The sequence below is a fragment of the Hypanus sabinus genome, chromosome 11, assembly GCF_030144855.1.
Source record: "Hypanus sabinus isolate sHypSab1 chromosome 11, sHypSab1.hap1, whole genome shotgun sequence".
Classification (NCBI taxonomy): Eukaryota; Metazoa; Chordata; class Chondrichthyes; order Myliobatiformes; family Dasyatidae; genus Hypanus; species Hypanus sabinus.
This window is the reverse complement of record NC_082716.1, coordinates 113,689,180-113,713,801: the sequence shown is the minus strand read 5'-3', so window position 1 is coordinate 113,713,801 and position 24,622 is coordinate 113,689,180. Positions and strand designations below refer to the sequence as shown.

The 24,622-nt window shown below is 44.4% G+C and overlaps 1 protein-coding gene across 2 annotated transcripts in view; it reads left to right on the top strand.

Moving 5' to 3' along the window:
* clasrp (CLK4-associating serine/arginine rich protein) overlaps positions 1-18,801 on the top strand; it is a 116,021-nt gene extending 97,220 nt beyond the window's left edge. For both annotated transcript variants that reach the window (XM_059985179.1, XM_059985180.1), the window contains 2 exons: positions 16,409-16,436; positions 17,256-18,801. In XM_059985179.1, the coding sequence (XP_059841162.1) occupies positions 16,409-16,436; positions 17,256-17,298 (71 nt within the window). In that variant the 3' untranslated portion in view covers positions 17,299-18,801. The remainder of the gene's footprint in view (positions 1-16,408; positions 16,437-17,255) is intronic.
* The last annotated feature ends 5,821 nt before the right edge of the window (positions 18,802-24,622 follow it).

Genomic DNA, 24,622 nt, shown 5'->3' with positions numbered 1-24,622 from the left:
AATTTGATAGAGGTATACAAAATTCTGACTGATATAGATAGGGTTAATGCAAGCAGGCTTTTTCCACTGAACTGGAGATTATAGATCAGGGTGAAAGGTGAAACGTTTAAGGAAAACACAAGGGAGAGTTTCACTCAGAGGGTGGTGAGAGTGCAGAATGAGCTGCCAATTGAAATGTTAGATTGGATTCGATTGTAACACTTAAGAGAAGTTTGGATAAGTACATGGATGGAAGGGGTGTGGAGGGCTATGGTCCCAGTGCGGATCGAGAAGGGATTAGGGAGAATAGCAGTTTGGCATGGACTAGGTGGGCTAAAGGGCCTGTTTATGTGGTGTAGTATTCTACTCTAAAACTGAAATAATCTGCACTAGTGGCACAACTACTGACTCATGCGTGATGTTTCCCTGTGACCTTCCTAGGCCCAAGGTTCCCACACTGCAGTGACATTTTCCAGCCAGGTCCTGGGTTTCCCCTGCTGAACGAAACTCACCAGAGCCGAGAATCCCCTCTGCCAATTCCAGCTCTCTGTTTTTTTTTTGGATGCACCAGGAAATTTATTACAGGACTGTGAAATTAAAGTGTGTTGGGGTACTTTAACATCCAGTAGTCCGGTAAATCGGACACCACCAAAGTTTCTACTGTGCCAGATTACTGGAGTTTTCTTCCACTGTGAGCTGTAGTAATGTGTCTTCCCACCAGGTGGTGCCTGTCCCACATCGTGCCCTCTCTCTCACAGTTGCAGATAAAGTTTACCTCCAATCCTTTAAAGTCATTGCCTGCAGGTTCAATGCCCAGCCTGTCAGTCAGGTGCTGCAGACTGAACCACACACAAAGGCGATCAACATCTGTTTTTAATGTCAACGTCTTTAATGTAGCGTGGCGTCCCAAGGTGCTCCACAGTGCTGGCATAAACAGCAATTAGCAGCAAGCCACATGAGATACGAGGGGCAGGCACTAAGAGCTTAGTCAAACACACAATCTCAAAAACAAGTTGGGAGGCAGTGGGGTTTACAGAGGGAATTCCCAGAATTTTGGTTTTTGACAGCTGAATTCATTGGTAAATTGGTTAATTATTGAGATACGGTGAAAAGCTAGCCTAGTACAGATCAGTTCCTTACATGGTGCATTGAAGCAGAACCAGGTAAAACAGTAACAGAATACAAAATAAATTGTTACAGGGGAAGTGCAATGCAGGCAGACAATAATGCAAAGACCTAATGAGATAGATTGTGAGGTCAAGAGTCCATCTTGTACTCGGGAACGATTTGATGTTAGATCATAAGACAAAGGAGCAGAATTAGACCACTTGCCCCAATCGAGTCTGCTCTACCATTCAACCATAGCTGATTTATTTTCCCTCTCCAACCCATCCTCCTGCCTTCTCCCCACCTTTACTAATCAAGGATGTATCAACCACTGCTTTAATTATACACAGTCACTTAGGCTCTGCAGCCATCTGTGGCAATGAATATCTTTAGATTCTGCCTAAAGAAATCCGTCTCATATTAGTTTTAAAGGAGCACCCTGTTGGTCTGAGGCTGTGCCCTCTGGGCCTTCACTCCCCCACTAAAGGAAACATCCTCTCCCATCCACATTCATTCTTCTAAACTTAGGCAAGTGCAGGTCCAGAGCCATCGAGTGCTTTTCATGTGTTAACCCTTTCATTCCCATGAATGTCCTCTGGACCCTCTGGAATGACAGCACATCCTTTCTTGGATAAAGGGTCAAAAACAGCACACAATACTCCAAATGTGGTCTGAACAATGCCTTATACAGCCTCACCGTTACATGCTTGCTTTTATATTCTAATTCTCTGGAAATGTAGATTGTTGCTGATATTCTAGAAGTTCTAGATAAACAACCAATCCGTATAAAAATCAAAGTACCCATCAGATCATCTTAAACCTGAGCCCTCCTGTTTTTAGATATCCCTCCCACTGGGGGTGGGACAAAGATTTTGACTATCTACCCCATCTATGCATTTCATAGTTAAGGATAAGGTTAGTTAAGAAGGTTCAGTCGTTAGGTATTAATGCTGGAGTAATAAAATGGATTCAACAGTGGCTAGATGGGAGATGCCAGAGAGTAGTGGTGGATAATTGTTTATCGGGATGGAGGCCGGTGACTAGCGGGGTGCCTCAGGGATCTGTTTTGGGCCCAATGTTGTTTGTAATATACATAAATGATCTGGATGATGGGGTGGTAAATTGGATTAGTAAGTATGCCGATGATACTATGGTAGGAGGTGTGTGGATAATGAGGTGGGTTTTCAAAGCTTGCAGGGAGATTTATGCCGGTTAGAAGAATGGGCTGAACGTTGGCAGATGGAGTTTAATGCTGAGAAGTGTGAGGTTCTACATTTTGGCAGGAATAATCCAAATAGAACATACAGGGTAAATGGTAGGGCATTGAGGAATGCAGTGGAACAGAGAGATCTAGGAATAACAGTGCATAGTTCCCTGAAGGTGGAGTCTCATGTAGATAGGGTGGTGAAGAAGGCTTTTGGAACGCTGGCCTTTATAAATCAAAGCATTGAGTACAGAAGTTGGGATGTAATGTTAAAATTGTACAAGGCATTGGTAAGGCCAAATTTGGAATATTGTGTGCAGTTCTGGTCACCGAATTATAGGAAAGATATCAATAAATTAGAGAGTGCAGAGACGATTTACTAGGATGTTACCTGGGTTTCAGCACTTAAGTTACAGAGAAAGGTTGAACAAGTTAGATCTCTATTCTTTGGAGCGTAGAAGGTTGAGGGGGGATTAGATCGAGGTATTTAAAATTTTGAGAGGGATAGATAGAGTTGACGTGAATAGGCTGTTTCCATTGAGAGTAGGGGCGATTCAAACGAGAGGACATGATTTGAGAGTTAGGGGGCAGAAGTTTAAGGGAAACACGAGGGGGTATTTCTTTACTCAGAGGGTGATAGCTGTGTGGAATGAGCTTCCTGTAGAAGTAGTAGAGGCCAGTTCAGTTGAGTCATTTAAGGTAAAATTGGATAGGTATATGGACAGGAAAGGAGTGGAGGGTTATGGGCTGAGTGTGGGTAGGTGGCACGGACTAGGAGGGCCGAGATGGCCTGTTTCCGTGCTGTGATTGTTATATGGTTATAGTCTGTAATCCCTGAAAACAGATTACAGAATTGGGAGTAAGTGTTCAATTCTGATCACCCATTGCAGAAAGAATGTGGTGTCTTTGAAGATAGTGCAGAAGAGATTCACCAGAATCCTGCCTGGATTAAGGGGAAGGTGCTATCAGGAGTGGTTGGACAAAATTGAGTAGTAGAGGCTGAGGGGAAACCTCAGAGAGAGTTATAAGATTATGATATACAAAACCTTATCATCTTTAGGGTCGTAAAGAAAGCTTTTGGCACATTGGCCTTAATAAATCAAAAGCACAGGAGATAGGATGTTATGTTGAAGTTGTATACGATGTTGGTGAGGCCTAATTTGGAATATTGTGCGCAGTTTTAGTCACCTTACATACAGGAAAGATGTGAATAAGGTTGAAAGAGTACAGAGAAAATTTACAAGGATGATGCCAGGTTTGGAAGACCTGAGTTATAAGGAAAGATTGAATAGTTAGGACTTTGCTCCTTGGAACATAGAAGATTGAGGGGAGATTTTAGAGAGGTATACAAACTTATGAAGTGTATAGATAGGGCAAATGCAATGAAACTTTTTCCACCAAGATTGGGTGGGTGGAACTACAACGAAAGGTCATGGGTTAAGGGTGAAAAGTTTAAGGGAAACATGAAGGGAAATTTCCCTCAGTGGGTGGTGAAAGTGTGGAATGAGCTGCCAGTGCATGTGATGGATGCAGGTTTGATTTCAATGTTTTAAGGGAAGTTTGGGTAGGTACATGGATAAGGAGGGGTATGGAGGGATATGATCCTAGTGCAGGTCGATGGGAATAGGCAGTTTAAGTGGTTTTGGCATGGACTTGATGGGTCAAAGGGCCAGCTTCTCTACTGTGCTTTTCTATGACATAGAGTAGCTTTTTCCCAGTATCATGATGTCAACTACTAGAAGATGTGCATTTAAACTGAGGCAGAAAGTTGAAAGTATGATGTGTGAGACTGGTTTTTAACACTGCTGCCAGAGTTAGTGGTGGAGGCTTAAGTGATGGAGATGCTTGTGAGGCTCTTTGACAGGCAGAGAATGAAGAGATATGGACCACGTGCAGGCAGAAGGGGTTAGGTATCATTGGCATAAATCTCAGTATAATATTGTAGGCCAGAGCTCTATGTACAGCAGGTAGCTGGTGATGCCCACAGGACATTGAACCATGTCCACGGAGTCGCTGTCTGCACAAGCAGGCATTTTCTGTTCAAAACTCTTTGAAATGCTATTCAAAGGGAAAATGCTAGAAAACCAACCCTCCGCTCTTCCCTGTTATCAGATTCTATCTTCTAAAGTCCTTTGTCACTTCCACTCTTCCTCTCTATTATCTGGCTATCACCTCCAACACTCATCCCAAAACATCAACCATCCATTTCCCTCCACAGTTGCTGCCTGACCTGCTGAGTTACTCCAGCGTCTTTGTGTCTCTCGCTCTAGATTCCTGCATCTGCTGCCTCTCGTGTCTGTTCTAGAAAGACCCAACAGGTCAAGCAACATCTGTGAAGAGGGAACTGTATTTAACATTCTTGTGTTCAGTCTACACCCCTCATTATAGGAAGGATGCGACAGCTTTAGAGAGGGTGCAGAGGAGATTCACCAGGATGCTGCTTGGATTAGAGAGGGTGCAGAGGAGATTCACCAGGATGCTGTCTGGATTAGAGAGGGTGCAGAGGAGATTTACCAGGGTGCTGTCTGGATTAGAGGGTGCAGAGGAGATTTACCAGGATGCTGCCTGGATTAGAGAGGATGCAGAGGAGATTCACCAGGATGCTGCTTGGATTAGAGAGGGTGCAGAGGAGATTTACCAGGATGCTGCTTGGATTAGAGAGGGTGCAGAGGAGATTCACCAGGATGCTGCTTGGATTAGAGAGGGTGCAGAGGATATTTACCAGGATGCTGCTTGGATTGGAGAGGACATTTTATGAGTGATGGAGCATGAGAGGTGACTTGATTGGGTGTGTAAGATGATAAGAGATATGGATCGAGTGGACAACCTTTCTCCTCCCGGTAGCAATTGCCAGTACAAGAGGATGTCCATTTAAAGTTTAGTGAGGTATCAGAGGTAGAATTTTTTTTTCAAGAGAGTGATGGGTGCGTGGAATACCTTGCTAGTGGTGGAAGCAGATACATTACAGACATTAAGAGGCTCTTAGATAGGCGTATGGGTGACAGAGAAATGGAGGACTATGGAGTATGTAGGAGGGAAGGGTTAGATTAATTGTGGAGTAGGTTAAGGGGTTGGCACAACATTGTGGGACGAAGGGAACATACTGTGCTGTCATGTTCTGTGTTCTTTTAGTGATATGAGTATTTCCAGCAAATTTGACTCTTTTCAGCTTCTGAAGGTTGCAGTTATTTTGCTTCTGTATAAAACACTGGTTAGGCTGGGCTGCAGTTGTGTGCACAGTTCTGGTCACCGCACTTACAGGAAGGATGTGAGAGTAGTGAGGAATTTGCAGAGGAGATTTACGAGGATCTTGGCTGAACTGGGGAGACCAGGGTTGTTTCCTTTGGAACAAAGACGCTGAGTCATAGAGTCAGACACCACGGAAACAGGCTGTGAACTCCACACCAGCGATGAGCACTCTTCTACAATAGTCGCGTTTAATTTCACTCATTCCTGCCAGATTCTGCTGCTTCGCAGTGCCAGTGATTCGGGTTCAATTCCTGCCCCAGTCTGTAAGGAGTTGGTATGTTTTCCCTCTGACTATGTGGATTTCCTCCGGGTGCTCCAGTTTCCTCCCACAATCCAAAGAAAGATGGTGAGAGTTAGTAAATTGCGGACATGCTACGCTGGTGCTGGAAACACAGTAACACTTGCAGGCTACCCCAGCACATCTCAGACTGTGTTAGTCGTTGATACAAACAAGGCAGTTTTGATATTTCAATGTCCATTGGCAAATAAAGATAAAGATCTTTGAAAGATTAGTTTCGTTTCTCAAACGTACATCAGAACGTACAATCAAATCAAATCAGTGAGGATTGTACTGAGCAGCCAGCAAGTGCCACAATGTTTCAGGCACCAACACTGCATGCCCACAACATACTAATCCTAACCTGTATGTGTTCGGGAGGCTAATCTCTAAAATCTCCCACACAATTTTCAGCAGCAATTAACCAATCAACCCACATATATTTGGAATGCAGGAGACACTAACACGGCCACAGGAGAGCATGCAAACTTCACACAGTTATCACCGGAGAACAGGATTGAACATGGATGGCTGGAGCTGTGACACAGCTGCACCTGACACATAAAATTGAGAGATTAGTGGAGGTGAACAGTAAGGATTTATGATGTTGTGGTGTTTGCTGAGTTTGGCAGACATTTCACCACCAGTGGAGGTGACACCCTCAGTGCACAGTTGTTTCTCTCTGGGAGTGCTCACATTTATATACTCTCCCCCCCCCCCCCCCCCACTTACCTCAGTCCTGATTGGCTACCCCTTTGTTTATCAAAGGTCAACTGAAGGGATAGCTTATCAGGACCAAGGGAAACAAATCTTTTTTTTCATTCTTCTTTTTTACTTATTTTATCTCTATCTCCCTCTCTCTCTCTATCTATCTCTGTCTAACTCTCTCTCTGTCCATCTCTCCCTATCCACCCCTGCCACTCTCTCTCACTTGGAATAGGTAGAGACTTATCTCCACCCTACCACCCTATATATATTAGGGACATAGATAGAGTCATAGAGCACTACTGTACAGATAAAACCCTTTGGCCCATCTAAGGCCTGGTCTAATGTTACCACTATCTACCATGCACCATCTTAACCTATGACCTCACTTAAGCTAGAATCTTTTTCCCAGAGTAGAAGTGTCAAGTCTAGAGGACACACATTCAAGGCAAGGGCAGGAGGCAAGTTTAAAGAGAATTATCTATCCATCTATCTTGATGTCTGCCTATTGATTGAGATATAGTGTGGAATAGGCCTTTCTCGCCCTTCGAGCCGCGTTGCCCAACAACCCCCCAATTTAACCCTATAGCCTCATCATAGGACAATTTACCATGACTAATTAACGTTCCAACTGGTAGGTCTTCAGACTGTGGGAGGAAACCCATGTGGTCACGGGGAAAATGTACAAATTCCTTACAGACCACAGTGGGACTTGAACGAGGGTTACCTGTATTGTAAAGCGTTGTGCTGACCATTACGCTACTGTGCTGCGTGGTGTTGAAAGTAAAATGACAACACATTGAAAATATGCCTGGGAAGAAATGTGGCATGCAGTAATGTGGACTGCACTCAGAAAAGGCAATAATCTAATTAGATCGGTTTTTAGTGGGCAGAAACCTGATGGGCTGAATGGCCATCAGATTTCTGGCACACTTTCCAGAAGTCCTATGTTGGTGGCCATACCTCTGTACACAGCCACTGAATTCTGCAGTACCCTCCTGAAACTGCCTCCCTCACCTTCCTCTTAAGATGCTCAGGACCTCCCCCTGTGGGTCAAGATTAGGGGTCACATGGCAATTTAAAAAAAATCTCACCGTCACTCTATCGCAGAGGTTCACAACTTGGGGGTCCATGGACTCCTTGGTTAATGGTAAGGCACACTGGCATAAAAAAAGGGTTAGTAACCCCCCCCCCGGTTTACCCAATGATGCTTCTGTAACACCTCCCGGGTCATTTCACTGACAGGAACTGTGTGAAATCACATTGCCGCTAATTCGTGTCCCACTTGAACCATAATAGATCAATTGCAAGAATGTGGCCACTGTGCGTGAAGGTGATTGATCGCGCTGTGACTCCACTAATGGGGGACACTCTTCATGTGGGTTTTCAGGTCCGCATTTTTGTCCTGGTAGGCCTGGTTCATAGCTCCTGCACTACAAGTTACCCTGCGTGTACAGTTACTACCCTGACTCAGTAAACACGTGTACTCAAGAACTGTTGTAGTTCTTGTCCCATTCATACGTAACAGTACCTGGTTCGGCAGTATCTGAAAAGGCTGCAGCCTTTCCCAGTCTCTGCAACACTGCCTTAGTCTCCTGTTCTGCTCTTGGGTTTCTGTGTAGTCTCAAGAAAGAAATGTTTTATACGGACTGGGAGGGGAAAGAGAAACCAGCTGGTTCCGTTTTCAATTCCTTCCCCCCCCCCTCCCCCTCCACATCCCCTCCACTAATCCTAACCTACTGCAGTGAGTTTAGCCTGGTTGAGAAAGAGCTGGCAATATATAACATCTCATCACATTCCCCAGGGCCTATTGAAGCAAGTAGGGTTTCCCTGCTCTTCATGGCCCCACTTGCCTCTGAGTCAGAAAGTGCTGGGGTCAGTTCCCACTGCAGGTGGACCCCCTCCTAGCACAGTGCAAAGGGAGCTCTGAGATTTGTGTCTCATCAGGCAGTTCCGTGTAAGATACGCATGTTTTAGGAGAAAATCGTTGAGTGAGCTAGGATTTTCGTTTTTTAAGCAAAGGAATATGAGTGGTGGCTTCTATAGAGGGGCATAAAATGTCAATATTTCATTCCTGATGAAAGGTCTTGGCTCAAAATGTTGACTGTTTATTCCCCTCCATTGATCAAAGTTCGAAGTACATTTATTATCAAGGAATGTAGACATTATACAACCTTGAGATTCGTCTCCTTACATGCAGCCAAAAAAACAAAGACATCCAAAAGAACAAATTAAAAAAAGACTGACCAACACCCAATGTGCAGAGAGAAACAAATCGTGCAGACAATAAAAATAAGCAAATAGCATTTGTATTGAAAGTGAGTCCTCAGGCATGAAGCCCAGAGCAAGGCCACAGTTTCAGCCTGACCTGTTGAGTTCCTCCAGCAGTTTGTCTCTGTTACTCAAGATTTCCAGCATCTGCAGAATCTGTGAGTATGAGAGGTGACAATAGAGCAGTATAGAGAGTGATAGAGTGGACAGCCAGTGCCACTTTCCCAAGGCAGAAACAGCAAAAATGAGAGGTCATGACTTTAAGGTGTGCGGAGGAAAGTATAGGGGATGTCAGAGGCATTTTTTCACAGAATGTGGACGCATTACCAGGGTGGTGGTAGAGGCTGATACGTTAGGGACATTTAAAGACTGTTAGATGGGCTCATGGATGAAGGAAAAATGGAGGTCTACGTGGAAGGGAAGGGTTAGATTGATCTTGCATTAGGTTAAAGGGTTGGTACAACATTATGGCCCAAAAGGCCTGTACGTTTGCTGCCTAATTCCTGTTGCTTTCTCCGCAAGCAGAAAAGCAACACCCCCCCCCCCCCCCCCACCAGTGCCAGTTTGTTACAGCCATGCAGAGGGATCTGACCTTTTTGGTCTAACTGGAACGTCACCAGTCCTAAGGTATCAGCAGCCACACGCTGGTGTGGAATGCCTTTTAGATTGTGTGCTACAACCGGCCAACACTGTCACTCTGTGTCCTTCCCCACTGCGTTTTACACTGAAGTGTGGTCACTGGTGTAACATGTGCTGTGGCCAGTGTAAGTTCCCCCAAACTTTCAGGTTTACTGTCTTATTTCACTAGTTAAGATGATGGTTCTGTGCCTTCCTGAGTCGCTAGGGTGTGAGTCACCATCCCCTAGTGGGAGATCTTATTGCCTGCTGATAGTAAATGCTACAACAATCAAAGAGGCCCTTTGGCCCACCACATCCATCCTTGCCCATGTGTGCCCATTTACCAGAACAGCATGGGGATTGGCCCTTTGCCCCTCCCCCAAAAGTATATGGCAAACGTAATGCAAGTTTAAACCAATCCCATCTGCCTGAAGCGATGCCTCAGAAAGGTGGTGTCCATCATTAAGGACCCCCATCACCCAGGACATGTGTTCTTCTCATTGCTACCATCGAGAAGGAGGTACAGAAGCCTGAAGGCACACACTCAACAATTCAGGAACAGCTTCTTACCTCTGCCATCCGATTTCTGAATGGACATTGAACCCATGAACGCTACTTTTTAATTCTGTTTTTGCTCTACTTAATGTAGCTATTTAATATTAATATGTACTTCAAATGTAATTCACAGATTTTAAATACAAACCCCATTTCCAGAACAGTTGGGATATTTTTCAAAATGCAATAAAAACAAAAATCTGTGATAAGTTAATTCACGTGAACCTTTATTTAACTGACAAAAGTACAAAGAAAAGATCTTCAATAGTTTTACTGACCATCTTAATTGTATTTTGTAAATATACACAAATTTAGAATTTGATGGCTGCAACACACTCAAAAAAGTTGGGACAGAGGCATGTTTACCATTGTGTTACATCACCTTTCCTTTTAATAACACTTTTTAATCATTTTGGAACTGAGGATACTAATTGTAGTAGATTTACAATTGGAAATTTTGTCCATTCTTGGTTGATATAAGACTACAGCTGCTCAACAGTCCGTGGTCTCCGTTGTCTGATTCTCCTCTTCATGATGCGCCATACATTTTCAATAGGAGATAGATCTGGACTGGCAGCAGGCCAGTCAAGCATACGCACTCTGTGTCTACAAAGCCACGCTGTTGTAGCCCGTGCAGAATGTAGTCTGGCATTGTCCTGCTGAACTAAGCATGGACGTCCTGGGAAGAGATGTCGCCTTGATGGCAACATATGTCTCTCTAAAATCCTAATATTCGCCTCAGAGTCAATGTACCTTCACAATCATGCAACTCACCCATGCCGTGGGCACTGATGCACCCCCATACCATCACAGATGCTGGTTTTTGCACCTTTCGCTGATAACAATCGGGATGGTCGTTTTGACATAGAGAACTCGACGCCCATTTTTTCCGAAAACTAGCTGAAATGTGGACTCATCTGACCACAGCACACGGTTCCACAGTCTTTCGGTCCATCTGAGATGCGCTCAGGCCCAGAGAACTTGCCAGCATTTCTGCATAGAGTTGATGTATGGCTTCCTCCTTGCGTAATACAGTTTCAAGTTGCATTTCTGTATGCAGCGACAGATTGTGTTAAGTGACGTTGGTTTTCCAAAGTACTCCCGAGCCCAGGTGGCTATAATTGTCACAGTAGCATGACGGTTTCTTAGGCAGTGCCGCCTGAGGGCTCGAAGATAACACGCATTCAACAGTGGTTTCCTACCTTGCCCTTTACGCACAGAGATGTCTCTGAATTCTCTGAATCTTTTCACAATATTATGTACTGTAGACGTTGAAAGATCTAAATTCTCTGCAACCTTACGTTGGGAAATGTTCCTTTTGAACTGACTAACAATTCTCTCACGAATTTTGGCACAAAGGGGTGAGCCACGACCCATCCTTGCTTGCAAAGACTGAGCCTTTGATGGACGCTACTTTTATACCCAGTCATGATACCTTACTTGCTACCAATTAGCCTGCTTAATGTGGAGTCTTCTAAACCAGTGTTACTTGAATATTCCGTGCACTTTTCAATCTTATTTTAACTCTGTCCCAACTTTTGTTGAGAGTGTGTTGCAGCTATCAAATTCTAAATTTGTGTATATTTACAAAATACAATTAAGTTGGTCAGTAAAACTATTGAAAATCTTTTCTTTGTACTTTTGTCAGTTAAGTAAAGGTTCACGTGAATTAACATATCACAGATTTTTGTTTTTATTGCATTTTGGAAAATATCCCAACTTTTCTGGAAATGGGGCTTGTATATTATTATGTATTGCTTAGTACTGCTGCCGTAAACACACCAAATTTCATAACATGTGCCAGTGATGTTAAACCTGATTCTGTAAGTGGTCAGATCCGTCCAGTCCTGCCTGTTATGTGTCTGTCCAAACATCTCTATTGTACCCACTTCTCACACCTGCCATGGCAGCAAGTGCCAGCCACCAATTGCTCTCTGTAAAACATGGAATAACACAACAACTGTGCCGAATTAAACTGAATCTCTTCTGCCTGTACCTGATCCACATCCGTCCATTCCTTGAATATCCTGCATAATATGTCAAAAGTCTCTTTATCGCATATTGTATCTGCTTCCACCTCTTGCTAGCAGCCCAATCCTGCCACCTTCAAATCTCTAAAAAAAAAATCTTGCTCCCTACATCTTTGGGTAGGATGGTAGCTTAGTGGTCAGCACAATGTTTTACAGTACAGCTGACATGGGTCCAATTCCTGCTGCTGCCTTTAAGGAGTTTGTATGTTCTCCCTGTGACTATGTGGGTTTCCTCAGGGTGCTCTGGTATCCTCCCACAGTCCAAAGGCATACAGGTTGGCAGGTAAATTGGCCATTGTAAATGATCCCGTGATTAGGCTTGGGTTAAATGAGGGGTTGCTGGGCGGCACGGCTCAAAGGTCAGAAAGGGCCATCAATACGAAATGCTGGATTTCCAGCATCTACAGATTTCCTCTTGTTTGAGATAGATATCAAGATAGATGGAAAAATAAATAATACTCTTTATTTCCCCTCGTCTTGAATGCATGTCCTCTAGTACTTGACATTTCTACTCTGGGCAAAAGATTTTGACACTCTAGCTTAAATGAGGTCATAAGTTAAGGGTTTAAGGGGAACGTGAGTGGAGAGCTTCTGCCTTCAGAAGATGGTGCGTGTGACCAAGATGGATAATAGACAGTGGTAACAGACGAGCAGGCCTAGATGGGCCAAAGGGCTGTACTGTCTATCTGTGACCCTTATACAGGGTGGTGGGGTGGAGGTACATTTCTACCAAGTGAGGTGTAAGGCGCTTCTTCCCTCTGCTAGTCTGCAGGTTACCCTTGGGCTTAGCCCCCTTCCCCCAGGGTCATGTGAAGCCATACGAGCAGCCGGTGCATAATCCCAGGTCTTGGTTATGTGTCCACTGACGCCAGGCAGACAATCTCAGAAAAATATTGGTAATGGCTGGGGCTACCTTTCTTGTGAAGACACTGCCCAGAAGAAGGCAATGGCAAACCACTTCTGTTGAGAAATTTGCCAAGTACAGTCATCGTCAATGACAGACCATGATCGCCTACATCAGATGACAAGTCACATAACGAATGAATAAATCTTATATATAAACTTGTGTTGAGTTTTTCTCCCTACAACCTCCTGTCAGTCTGATACCCTTTATGATAGCTTGCTGCGGCACGGTAGAGTAGTGGTTAGCACAGTGCCAGTGACCCCACTGCTACCTGGAAGGAGTCTCTGCGTTCTCCCAACGACAACATGGGTTTTCTCTGGTTTCTTCCCACACTTCAAAGATGTACTGGGTAGGTAATTGATCATTTGTAAATTGTTCCGAGATTACGTTAGGGTTAAGTCAGGGTTGGTGGGCAATGCGGCTCAAAGGGTTGGAAAGGCCTGTGCACGCTGTGTCTCTTAGAATCATAGAAGATTACAGCATAGAAAAAGGGCCTTTGGCCCATCTAGTCCATGCCAACCCATGTCTATAAAAAGAAAAATAAAGAACTCAGTAAATCAGGCAGTACCTATGGGGTGCCGGGGTGGGGGGTAGTAGACAGTCTATGTTATGTTTCAGGCCAAGACCCTTCTTAAGGACTTTTTGGCCCAAAACTTCAATTGTTTACTGCCCTTGATAGATGTAGTGTGACTTGCTGAGTTCCTCCGCCGTTTTGTGTGTGTTGTGAGATTTTCAGCATCTGCCGAACTTCTTGTTTATGTGACTTACTGTGCTGTTGGATGTATGAGTGGCCGTGTTAGCCAGCTCTACACGTATGGTTTATCTTTTGACTTTAGCAGTTGGTATGGCTTCACTAACCAAGCATGTGGACAGATCTCTCCTGTGGTAACTTCTCAGAACCCACTCTTAACTGTGTGCTCAAAGGGGTGGTATGCAAAACAAGGTTACTGATTCAAGAGACTGCGGCAGTAATTGAACCTCAATTGGCAACTGTCGAGGATCTGTGCTCTGAGTTCCCTTTACTAAGTATCTTTGCCTTTCTGTTTTTAATGCTTCTCAAACGCAGCCTCTTCAACAAAGTTTTTGAAGGCAGAATTTGGGGGCGGCACAGTAGCATAAAGGTTAGCACAATGTAGTCAATACCAACGACCCAGGTTCAATTCCTGCCACTGCCTGTATGGAGTTTGTACATTCCCCCCATGACCGTATGTGTTTCCTCCCAAAGTCCAAAGATGTCATTGTAAATTAGTCATGATTAGGCTAGGGCTAAATTGAAGGTTGTTGTTGTCGTGGCTCGAAGGGGCAGAAGGGCCTGTTCCATGTTCTGTCTTAATAAAAAATACAGGGTTAATGGCAGGTTCTTGGCAGTGTGGAGGAACAGAGGGATCTTGGGGGATCCCTTAAAGTTGCCACACAAGTTGATAGGATTGCTAAGAAGGAGTATGGTGTTTTGGCCTTCATTGGTTGGTGATTGACTTCAAGAGTTAGGAGGTTTATAACACCCTGGTTAGACCACACTTGGACTATTGTGTTCAGTTCTGGTTGCCTCATTTTAGGAAAGATCTGGAGGCTTTAGAAAGGATGCAGAGGAGATTTACCAGGATGCTGCCTCGATTTTACTGTGGGTTCTTACACTGCAGGAAGAGGTGTTTCAGTCCTTTCCTGCACATTTTCTCTGATCAATGACTAACCATGACCTAGTCTTCCTGGCCTTCCAAGATCTGATTTCAGATATTTATTCCTTTCCAAATGCTGTTGGGTTTTTTGCACCCATTGTTCCAGCAATGCCCCTGCATCTTGTTACACGCTCAGTGTTCAGTGGGTAACAATGAGAGTTGCTTGGAATCTGGAATTTCCTGTCCGAGTGGGTGGAAGAGGCAGAGAGACTCTCAGCATCTAAAGAGCACATGCTAAAGCGCAGGAGAGCTCTGACTAAGTACTGGATAATTAGAGTACTGTGAGCAGTTTTGGCCCACTTACCTAAGAAGCAATGTGCTGTCTTTGGAGAGGGTTCAGAAAAGGTTCATAAGAATTGTCCTGAGAATGAAAGGGTTAATATATGAGGAGTGTTTGATGGCCTTAGGACTACACTCACAGGAGTTGGGGGTGTGGGAGGAGATCTCAATGGGACCTATCGAATATTGAAAGGAAAGATATATCCTCTCTATATCCATTTTATCTATGCCCTAGATAGAGTGGATGTGGAGAGGATATTTCCTTTACTGGGAGAGTCTAGTACCAGAGGGCACAATCTCAGAATAGAGGGATGTCCATTTAGAACAGAGCTGAGGAGGAATTTCGTTAGCCAGAGGCTGGTGAATCTGTGGAATTCATTGCCACTGATGGCTGTAGAGGCCAAGTCACTGGGTATATTAAAAGAAGAGGTTGAAAAGTTCTTGATAAGTTATGGGGAGAAGGCAGGAGGATGGCATTGAAAGGGAAAATAAATCAGTCATGTTGGAATGGCACTTGGTGGGCCAAATGGTCTAATTCTACTTCTATGTCTTACGGTTTTATGATATAAATAGAGCCAATAGACAGCAGATGCTGGAATTTGGTGCAACGTACAATCTGCTGGAGGAACTCAGTGGAGGAGAGAGAATTTGTTAACATTTCAGGTCAAAACATAAGACCTGATTCACGATTTCTCTCTGAGCCATCAACAATTCTCCTTCTCTGACAGATTCTGCTCAACCTGATGAATTCCTTCCACAGGTTATTGCCAAACTAAGCTGCTGGGTACTTAATGGTTAGGCTGAAGAGCCTGTTTCTGATCTCTGATTCTCTGTGAATTCGTGCTTCCTTCCCCTGGAAAGGCAAAGCTTATGGGTACACTTGGCTGGTCGGGCGGTGTCTGTGGAGAGGGAAGCAGATCTTTAGTTCAGATCACCGACACTTTTCTCCAGCCCCACTGCCTGCCCAGCAGAGTGACTAACAGTGCTTTTTGTTCTTTTATTTCAGATTTCCTGCATCTGCAGTCTTTTGCTTTTCCTTCAGTAGTAAGGCCATCAGACATAGGAATTAAACCATTTGGCTCATCAAGTCTGCTCCATCATGGCTGATTTATTTTCCCATTCAACCCCATTCTCTGCCTTTCCCTGTAACCTTTAACACTCTGCTTTAAATACCCCAATGACTTGGCCTCCACAGCTATCTGTGGCAATGAATTCCTCAGATTCACCACCCTTCTCCTACTCAGCTCGGTTTTAAAGTGAAGTCCCTCTGTTCTGAGGCTGTGCCTTCTGGTCCTAGGCTCCCCCATGATAGGAAACGTCCTCTATCAAGGCTTTCCAGTATTCAGAGAGTTTCAAAGCCATCCCTTTGCGCTGTCATCCCTCCGAACTCAATGAGACATCAAATGCTCCAGAGGTTGTCGAGCTATTGTATAGAATGTGCTCCTCTGGGAGTTTTAGGTTGGAATTGTTCAGCCGCTGTCTGGTCTGTGCCAAGTGTTCACCAGTTCTATGTCCCACCCAGCTAATTTTCTCCTCTCCTTTCACTCCTCAAAGGTCGTGATTACAGCAGTTCATCACGGAGGTAAGTGAAGCCAACGCTCGTGCCAATGGCTGTGTCCTCTCACTCTGAGGGCTCTGTACTCTGTCACCTCATCTCCCCGCTTAGTAGTGTTGGGGGTGTTAATTTGGGTGGGCCAGTTTCTGGTCCTAGAACTGGTGGTGGTGGTGGTGAGGGTCCCGCACTCCTTCTCCCACTCTCCCGCTCCTTCCACCTTGTCCCTGCTGTGTGTACACGTTGCCGTCAGCAAGATTGAACAAGATCTAGGGTGTAGGTCCGGCCACAGTGAGCCCTCCCTCTTTCTCCAGGTGTTGGGGGGGGTTTGGTTTCAGCTGCTCACCCAACTGCTGCCCTCTGTGCACCTCTCCTTCTGTCCTGTCCCTCATTCACCTTATCGCTCCCTGCCTTCTATCTTTCTGTTCCCCTCTCTGCCCTCTCCCTTTCTATTCCTTTCCTTTCCTGCCAATTTCCTTCCTCCTCCCTTCCCACCTCTCCCCCTCATCCACCCCAGCCCTCTGCCTGCCGCCCTCCCTTCAGTCTTTTGCCTCCTCCTTCCACTTTTTGCTCTTTACCTCCTTGCTATTTCCTTTCCTTCTATCTTTCCTCCCTCTCCTTGCCCCCTTTTTACCCCGTGTCCCTGTCCTGACCTCACCCAGAAGATCAGAGATTACTGGTGGTCATAATGTTAAAGGCCATTCAGCCCATATTGCCCCTGCTCTTCCTTCAGCTGCACCTTCCCCACCATCTGCCCACCTTCCAGGAAACGGTTCTGCGTTTTTGTGGTGAAGGTTGAGGCAGGGATTGATTTCAGTGAGCAGACCATGCAATCATCTTATTTTCCAGGCGTTCTCGTTCGCATTCGAGGAGCCCGCACCACCGCCATTAGAGACGGCAGAAACCTACTCCGGTTACTGTTCCTTAGAACCAAGTGATGACCCGGCACCATCTGCTAGAACAGGAGGAGCCAGATATGTGTGCGTATGTGTGTGTGTGTGCGTGTGGCTTGCACATCAATAGAATCCAACAATTAGTTTCAGCTTCTTCTTCCTACCCCAATATGAACCACCAGGAGCTGGAACCTACGGGGATGTGTAGTTGCCAGCTGTCCCCTGGAGCATTGACGGACAGACTAGCTGGACAGTAAGTACCTGCGATCATTGCTGTTTCTCCAGCAGGCCTTCAGCTCCAGTCAGTGATGGCAACTTTGTAGTGCATGTGTGTGTGTTGTGTGAGTGCACAAACAATACATTTATGTGTGCGTGTGTGTGTGTTGTTGTTGAAGCCCACGTTCTGAGCTCCCCCTGTACTGTGTGTGCTTTGATGCAGGTGCCCCAGTTTGCAGGGTCATATACCCTTCAGTGAATATGCATCTTCAAGCCTCCCCAGAGACCAGGCAATGTGACCAATAGTGCTGACTGGCACATTGAGTAATGTTTGGTTTTCCTTTCCCATTGATGGACTCAGATAGTTTCTTCCCCCAGCTGACTCAGTTGCCTGGGACTCTTCCTCCTCCCAATGCCAGTCATATTTTGAGTCCAGGGCCGTCCTGGAGTCCAAGTCAGACTTGCATCCATCCAGAGAATCCTCTGGCCCAACTAGGTCAGCAGCCACTGTCCACTCTGTGTGCACAGGCACTCAACTGCCGCAGCCCAGGTTCTACTGCTCTTCCCTGAATAACCTCGGCAACGAATCCCTGTAACAATGCTCCACGGACCAGACAGGAAACAAAGATGCACAGGAACTAGCTGGTTCAGCACCCTAGATTGCTGGCCCCTCTTGGAGGAAGCACCTGCCTTGGTTTGGACGATGTGGGTTTGTCCGACAGTCATGCCTGTCAGTTCTTTTTTTTTTAAAACTTTTTTTTCTAGAAGACCATCCTTAGTGTTTGTGAGCAGAAGTTTTATCATGGTCAGTCAGCCTAATCCCAGACAGGGATCTTTGATGCTTATTGCTGTGAGAGAGGTACCAACTCTGCCCATTTATCCTCTCTGAAACATGATTACTGTGCCAGCTTACTTGGCATCTCAAACACTGCCTTGGGATTAAATTCCACTCTGTCTGGAAGTTTGACACTTCTCACATAGATCCCATTCTTCCCATCCTCCTCTTTGTTGGCCTAAGTAACTCTGGTTGTATTAACAAGTGGGTTTGCATTGTGTTCAGTCTCTAATCAATCCAGGGAGGGACTCTTGTGAACCTGCGATACTGTGGTCTTATATTCTCGCTGTACTCATCACTCCTGTGGGAGATCCGTTTCTGATCAACCACTCTTTGGAGGCAAACGTTAAAACTTTCTATGGAGTTTGTCTTGTACAGTTTGTAATTTTTGCTGCAGTTTCTGTAAATTTATCTACCTTAAACAAAAATAAAAGTTTTTCTTATCATCAGATTTCATTACTTTTTGTTTGATGAAATGTTCTGGTTTAATGAAATAGCTGTATACATTGCTACTACATAGCTCATACATTGTCCCATCACACAGTCCTGGGGCAGTGACGGCCCAGATGAACACAGTGATGCTCCCTCTAAACTGTCCAACGGAAGGGACTGCCCTGAATAAACGCAGTGCTGCTGCCTGTCTACTGTCCCTCAATTCGGAAGCCACCTCCCCGCCCTTACCAATCAACCTCTGCTTTAAATATACCCAATGACTTGGCCTCCACAGGTGTCAGTGATAATGAATTCCATTGTGATGTTGTGCCCTCTGATCCTTGACTCTCCCTCTATCCAGACTTCTCAATATGTGATAGGTTTCAGTGAGATCCCCCTCATTCTTGTGAACTCTAGCAAGTATGGGACCAGAGCAATCAAATGCTGCTCATACATTAACCCTTTCATTCCTGGAATCATTTTTGTGAACCTCCTCTGGATCCTCTCTAACGTCAGCACATTCTTTCTTAGATAAAGAGCCCCAAGCTGCTCACAGTACTCCTTGTGCAGTCTGACCAATGCCTTATAAGGCCTCAGCATTACGTCCTTACTTTTGTATTATAGTTCTCTCAAGATTAATGCGAACAGTGTATTTGCCTTCCTCACCACTGAATCAACCTGCAAGTTAAACTTTAAGGAATCTTGCACAGGGGACACCCACATTCCTTCGCACACTGAAGTTTTGAATTTTCTCCCCATTTACAAAATAGTGCTCTCCTTTATTTCTTAAGTCGGTACGTGACAATGCATTATATCCCATCTGCCACTTCTTTTACCCATTTCCCCAATCTGTCTAAATCCCAGACAGCAACGCTACCTGCCCTTTCACCTATCTTTGTTTCTTCTGCAAGGTAGCCACAAAGCCATCAATTCCTTTATCCAAATCATTGACATGAAAAGAAAGTGTCCCAATGCTGACCCCCACAGAACACTTGTCACTAGCAGTCAATCAGAAAAGGCCCATTTTATTCCCACTCTGCTTCCTGTAGTCAATCAATCTATCCATTTTAGTACCTTTCCTGTAATGGGCCCTTCTAAAACACCCTCATGTGCGGCACCTTGTCAAAGACCTGAAAATCCAAGTTGTATGGTGGCATGCATGTACTTTCATAATCACTTTCAACTTTGAACTTTGTTATCTGGCCCGTTATTTCCGCAAAAAATTCCAACAGATTTGTCAGGCAAGATTTAAAAGTAGAAAAGCTACAACACAATACAGGCCCTTCGGCCCACAATGCTGTCCTGAATGTGTACTTTAGAAATTAGCTCTTTATTTTTCTAAGCTCTATGTACAGTAGCATGCAAAAGTTTGGGCACCCCGGTCAAAATTTCTGTTACTGTGAATAGTTAAGTGAGTAGAAGATGAACTGATCTCCAAAAGTCAAAGTTAAAGATGAAACATTCTTTTCAACATTTTAAGCAAGATTATTTTTGTTTTGTACAATTTTAGAGTGAAAAAAAGGAAAGGAGCACCCCAAGAGTTTTACCAAGGTCTCAGACCTTAATTAGCTTGTTAGGGGTATGGCTTGTTCACAGTCATTGTTAGCAAAGGCCAGGTGATGCAAATTTCAGAGCTTCATAAATACTGACTCCTCAAACCTTGTCCCAACAATCAGCAGCCATGGGCTCCTCTAAGCAGCTGCCTAGCACTCTGAAAATTAAAATAAATGATGCCCACAAAGCAGGAGATGGCAAGAAGATAGCAAGCATTTTCAGGTAGCTGTTTCCTCAGTTCGTAATGTAATTAAGAAATGGCAGTTAACAGGAATGGTGGAGGTCAGGTTGAGTTCTGGAAGGCCAAGAAAGCTTTCCAAGAGAACTGCTCGTAGGGTTGCCAGAAAGGCAAATCAAAACCCCCGTGGGACTGCAAAAGACCTTCAGGAAGATTTAGCAGACTCTGGAGTGGTGATGCACTGTTCTGTGCAGCAACACCTGCACAAATATGACCTTCATGGAAGAGTCATCAGAAGAAAACTTTACTGTGTCCTCACCACAAAATTCAGCATCAGAAGTTTGCAAAGGAACATCTAAACAAGCCTGATGCATTTTGGAAACAAGTCCTGTGGACTGATGAAGTTAAAGCAGAACCTTTTGGCTGCAATGAGCAAAGGTATGTTTGGAGAAAAAAGGGTACAGAATTTCATGAAAAGAACACCTCTCCAACTGTTAAGCACAGGATTGGATCGATCATACTTTGGGCTTGTGTTGCAGCCAGTGGCACGGGAACATTTCGCTGTTAGAGGGAAGAATTAATTCAATTAAATACCAGCAAATTCTGGAAGCAAGCATCACACCATCAGTAAAAAAGCTGAAGATGAAAAGAGGATGGCTTCTACAACAGGATAATGATCCTAAACACACCTCAAAATCCACAATTGATTACCTCAAGAGGCGCAAGCTGAAGGTTTTGCCATGGCCCTCACATTCCCCTGGCTTAAACATCATCGATAATCTGTGGATAGACCTCAAAAGAGCAGTGCATGCAAGACGGCCCAAGAATCTCACAGAACTAGAAACCTTTTGCAAGGAAGAATAGGCAAAAATCCCCCCAAACAAGAACTAAAAGACTCTTAGCTGGCTACAGAAAGCATTTACAATCTGTGATACTTCCCAAAGGGGATGTTACTAAGTACTGACCATGCAGGGTGCCCAAACTTTTGCTTCAGACCCTTTTCCTTTTTTGTTAATTTGGAACTGTAAAAGATGGAAATGAAAATGTAATCTTGCTTAAAATATTAAAGAAATTTGTCATCTTTAACTTTGTCTTTTGGAAATCAGGTCATCTTTTACTTGCTTAGCTATTCATGGTAACAGAAATTTTGACCAGGGGTGCCCAAACTTTTGCATGCCACTGTACCTATGTGGGAGTCTCTTAAAAGACCGTATTCTATCCACCACCACCACCATCGCCAACAGCTCATTCCATGCACTCACCACTCTGCGTTAAAAAACTTACCCCTGATATCTCCTCTGTACCTGTTTCCAAGCACCTTACAACTGTGCCCTTTTGTATTAGCCATTTCAGCCCTGGGAAAAAGCCTCTGACTATCCACACAATCAATGCCTCTCATCATCTTATACACCTCTATCAGGTCACCTCTCATCCTCTGTCGCTCCAAGGAGAAAAGGCCGAGTTCACTCAACCTATTCTCATAAGGCCTACTCCCCAATCCCCTTAAGAAAACCATACTGACTTGTTGCTCACAATTTTTGAATGTTTCTGCACAGTGGAACACCATCTCATTCAGCTCTATCTATGTATGGTTTGATAGCTAATTAAACTGGATTTGATTTGATTTGACTTGACCTTAGCCTGTCTTATAATGTGCCTCCAAGTACCCCCAGACCTTATCCTTAGTAATCTTCCCAACCAATAAAGCCAGGCTATCTGGCCTATAATTTTCTTTTTTCTGCCTTAAAGAGTGGAGTGACATTTGCAATTTTCCAGTCCTTGGGAACCTTTCTGGAATCTGGTGATTCTTGATAGATCATTACTAATGCCTCCACAATCTCTTCAGCTTCTATGAAGCCAAGTTAAACAGATTATCCATGCCTCTCCATTCCCTGTCTGTTCATGTATCTGTCTTTCTTACTTATTGCCCATTATATCAGTGGTCTTTAGGGCAGCAATGAAGATCCTCCATCTCTTCTGTGTTCAGAGCACCCTTCATCATATCAGCAGCTTCCTCCTAGTTTCCGCTACTTAAGTCATGCAAGTCCTAGGTAGAGACTTGGCAATATTACTGCACTTTGTTGCTGTTTCCATAACAACTATGTCTTACTATTCAAGGTCATTAGCCCTGAGCTGAACCCCCAAATCTGGAGGACTGGTGGACCACTCTCAGTTTGGCCTCTGCCCTTTGATCTATTAGACTCTACCAAGAGCCAAAGCATAAAGCCCTGATTCCAGCCAACATCACTCATTGGATTATTGAGGCGCACAAGCCTCCAAACCACGACTAAGTCATGGTCCTCTGGGAGGATGTATCTGTCTAAACACCCCTTAAACACCATTGTATCTGCTTGCAGCACTTACCCTGGCAGTGCATAACTTGCCCTGAGTCTCCTTTAAACTTTCCCCACTTTTGCCTTAAACCCAATCCCTCCAGTTAGCCTAATTTCTACCTAGAGTAAGATCTGACTGTCTTGCCTACCACTGTCTTTCGTAATTGTATAAGCCTTTAGGTCTGATGTGTAGAGCAAGCAACATGTTGGCACAACTTCTCCTTGGATCAACCTTTGCTGAATCAAGCAGTGGAACAAAGAACATAGAGCAGTACAGCACAGGAACAGGCCCCTCAGCCCCCAATGCTGTGCAAAACAACTAAAAAATACGGAAGCTACAGAACCTCCTATCTACACAAGGTCCATATCCCTTCACTTTCCTCATACTAATGTGCCGATCCAAACATCCTAATGTATTTGCCTCTACCATCATACCAGGCAGCACATTCCAGCCCTCTCCTGAGGAAAAAAAACTTACCCCTCATATCCCCTTTGAACCTACCCCCACCTCCCTCACCTTCAATACATGTCCTCTGGTATTAGACATTTCAACCCAATTTCTACAAAATGGGTCCCCTGGAAGATCAGACTGGTAATCTATCTGTGGAATCAAAGGAGAAGGGAAGATCTTCATCTATATTAACTCAGGATATGGGCACAAAGTCTATAGAATTGAGGCAAAGCAGCATGAATTCCATGGTCACCATACGGATTACAGAGGAGGAGGTGTTTGCTGTCTTGAGGCAAATTAGGGTAGATAAATCCTTAGGACCTGACAAAGTGTTCCCTCGGACACTGGGAGGTAAGTGCAAAAATTGTCAGGGCCTTAGCAGAGATACTTAAATCATCCTTAGTGACAGATGAGGTACCAGAGGCTTGGACTATAGCCAATGTTGTTCTGGTTTTAAGAAGGGCTCTAAAAATAAACCAGAAAATTATAGACTGCTGAACCAGACATCAGTAGTGGAGAGGTTACTGGAAGGGACTGATATATGAGTATTTGGATAGACGGGGACTAAATAGGGATCGTCAGCATGGCTTTGTGTGTGGTAGGATGTGTCTAACCAATCATATCAAGTTTTTCAAGGAAGTTACCAGGAAGGGTAATGAAGGCAAGGCAGTGGATGTTGTCCACGTGGACTTTAGCAGGGCATTTGACAAACTCCCATATAGGAGGTTTGTCAAGAAGGTTCAGTCATTTGCCATTCAAGATAAGATAGTAATTTGGATTAGATATTGGTTTTGTAGGAGAAGCCAAGAGTATTAGCAAATGGATGCCTCTTGACTGGAGGTCCATGACTAGTGGAGTAGCTCAGGGAACGGTGCAGGGTCCATTGTTGTTAATCATCTATATCCATGATTTGGATGAAAATGTGGTTAACTGGGTTAGCAAATGACACCAAGATTGAGGGTGCAGTGGTCGGTGAGGAAGTCTAGCGGAGCTTGCAGTAGGATCTGGACCAGCTGGGAAAATGACAAATGGGATTTAATACAGACAAGTGTGAGGTGCTGTACTTTAGTAGGACCAACCTGGGTAGGTCTTCAATGCAGTATAACAGAGGGATCTGGGAATATTGATCCACGATTCCTTGAAATGTCAAACAAGAGGACATGAGTTGAGAGTTAAGGGGCAAAAGTTTAGGGGTAACATGAGAGGAAACTTTTTTACTTAGAGAGTGGTAGCTGTGTGGAACGAGCTTCCAGTAGAAGTGGTAGAGGCAGGTTTGATTTTGTCTTTTTAAAAAAATTGGATAGGTATATGGACAGGAAAGGAA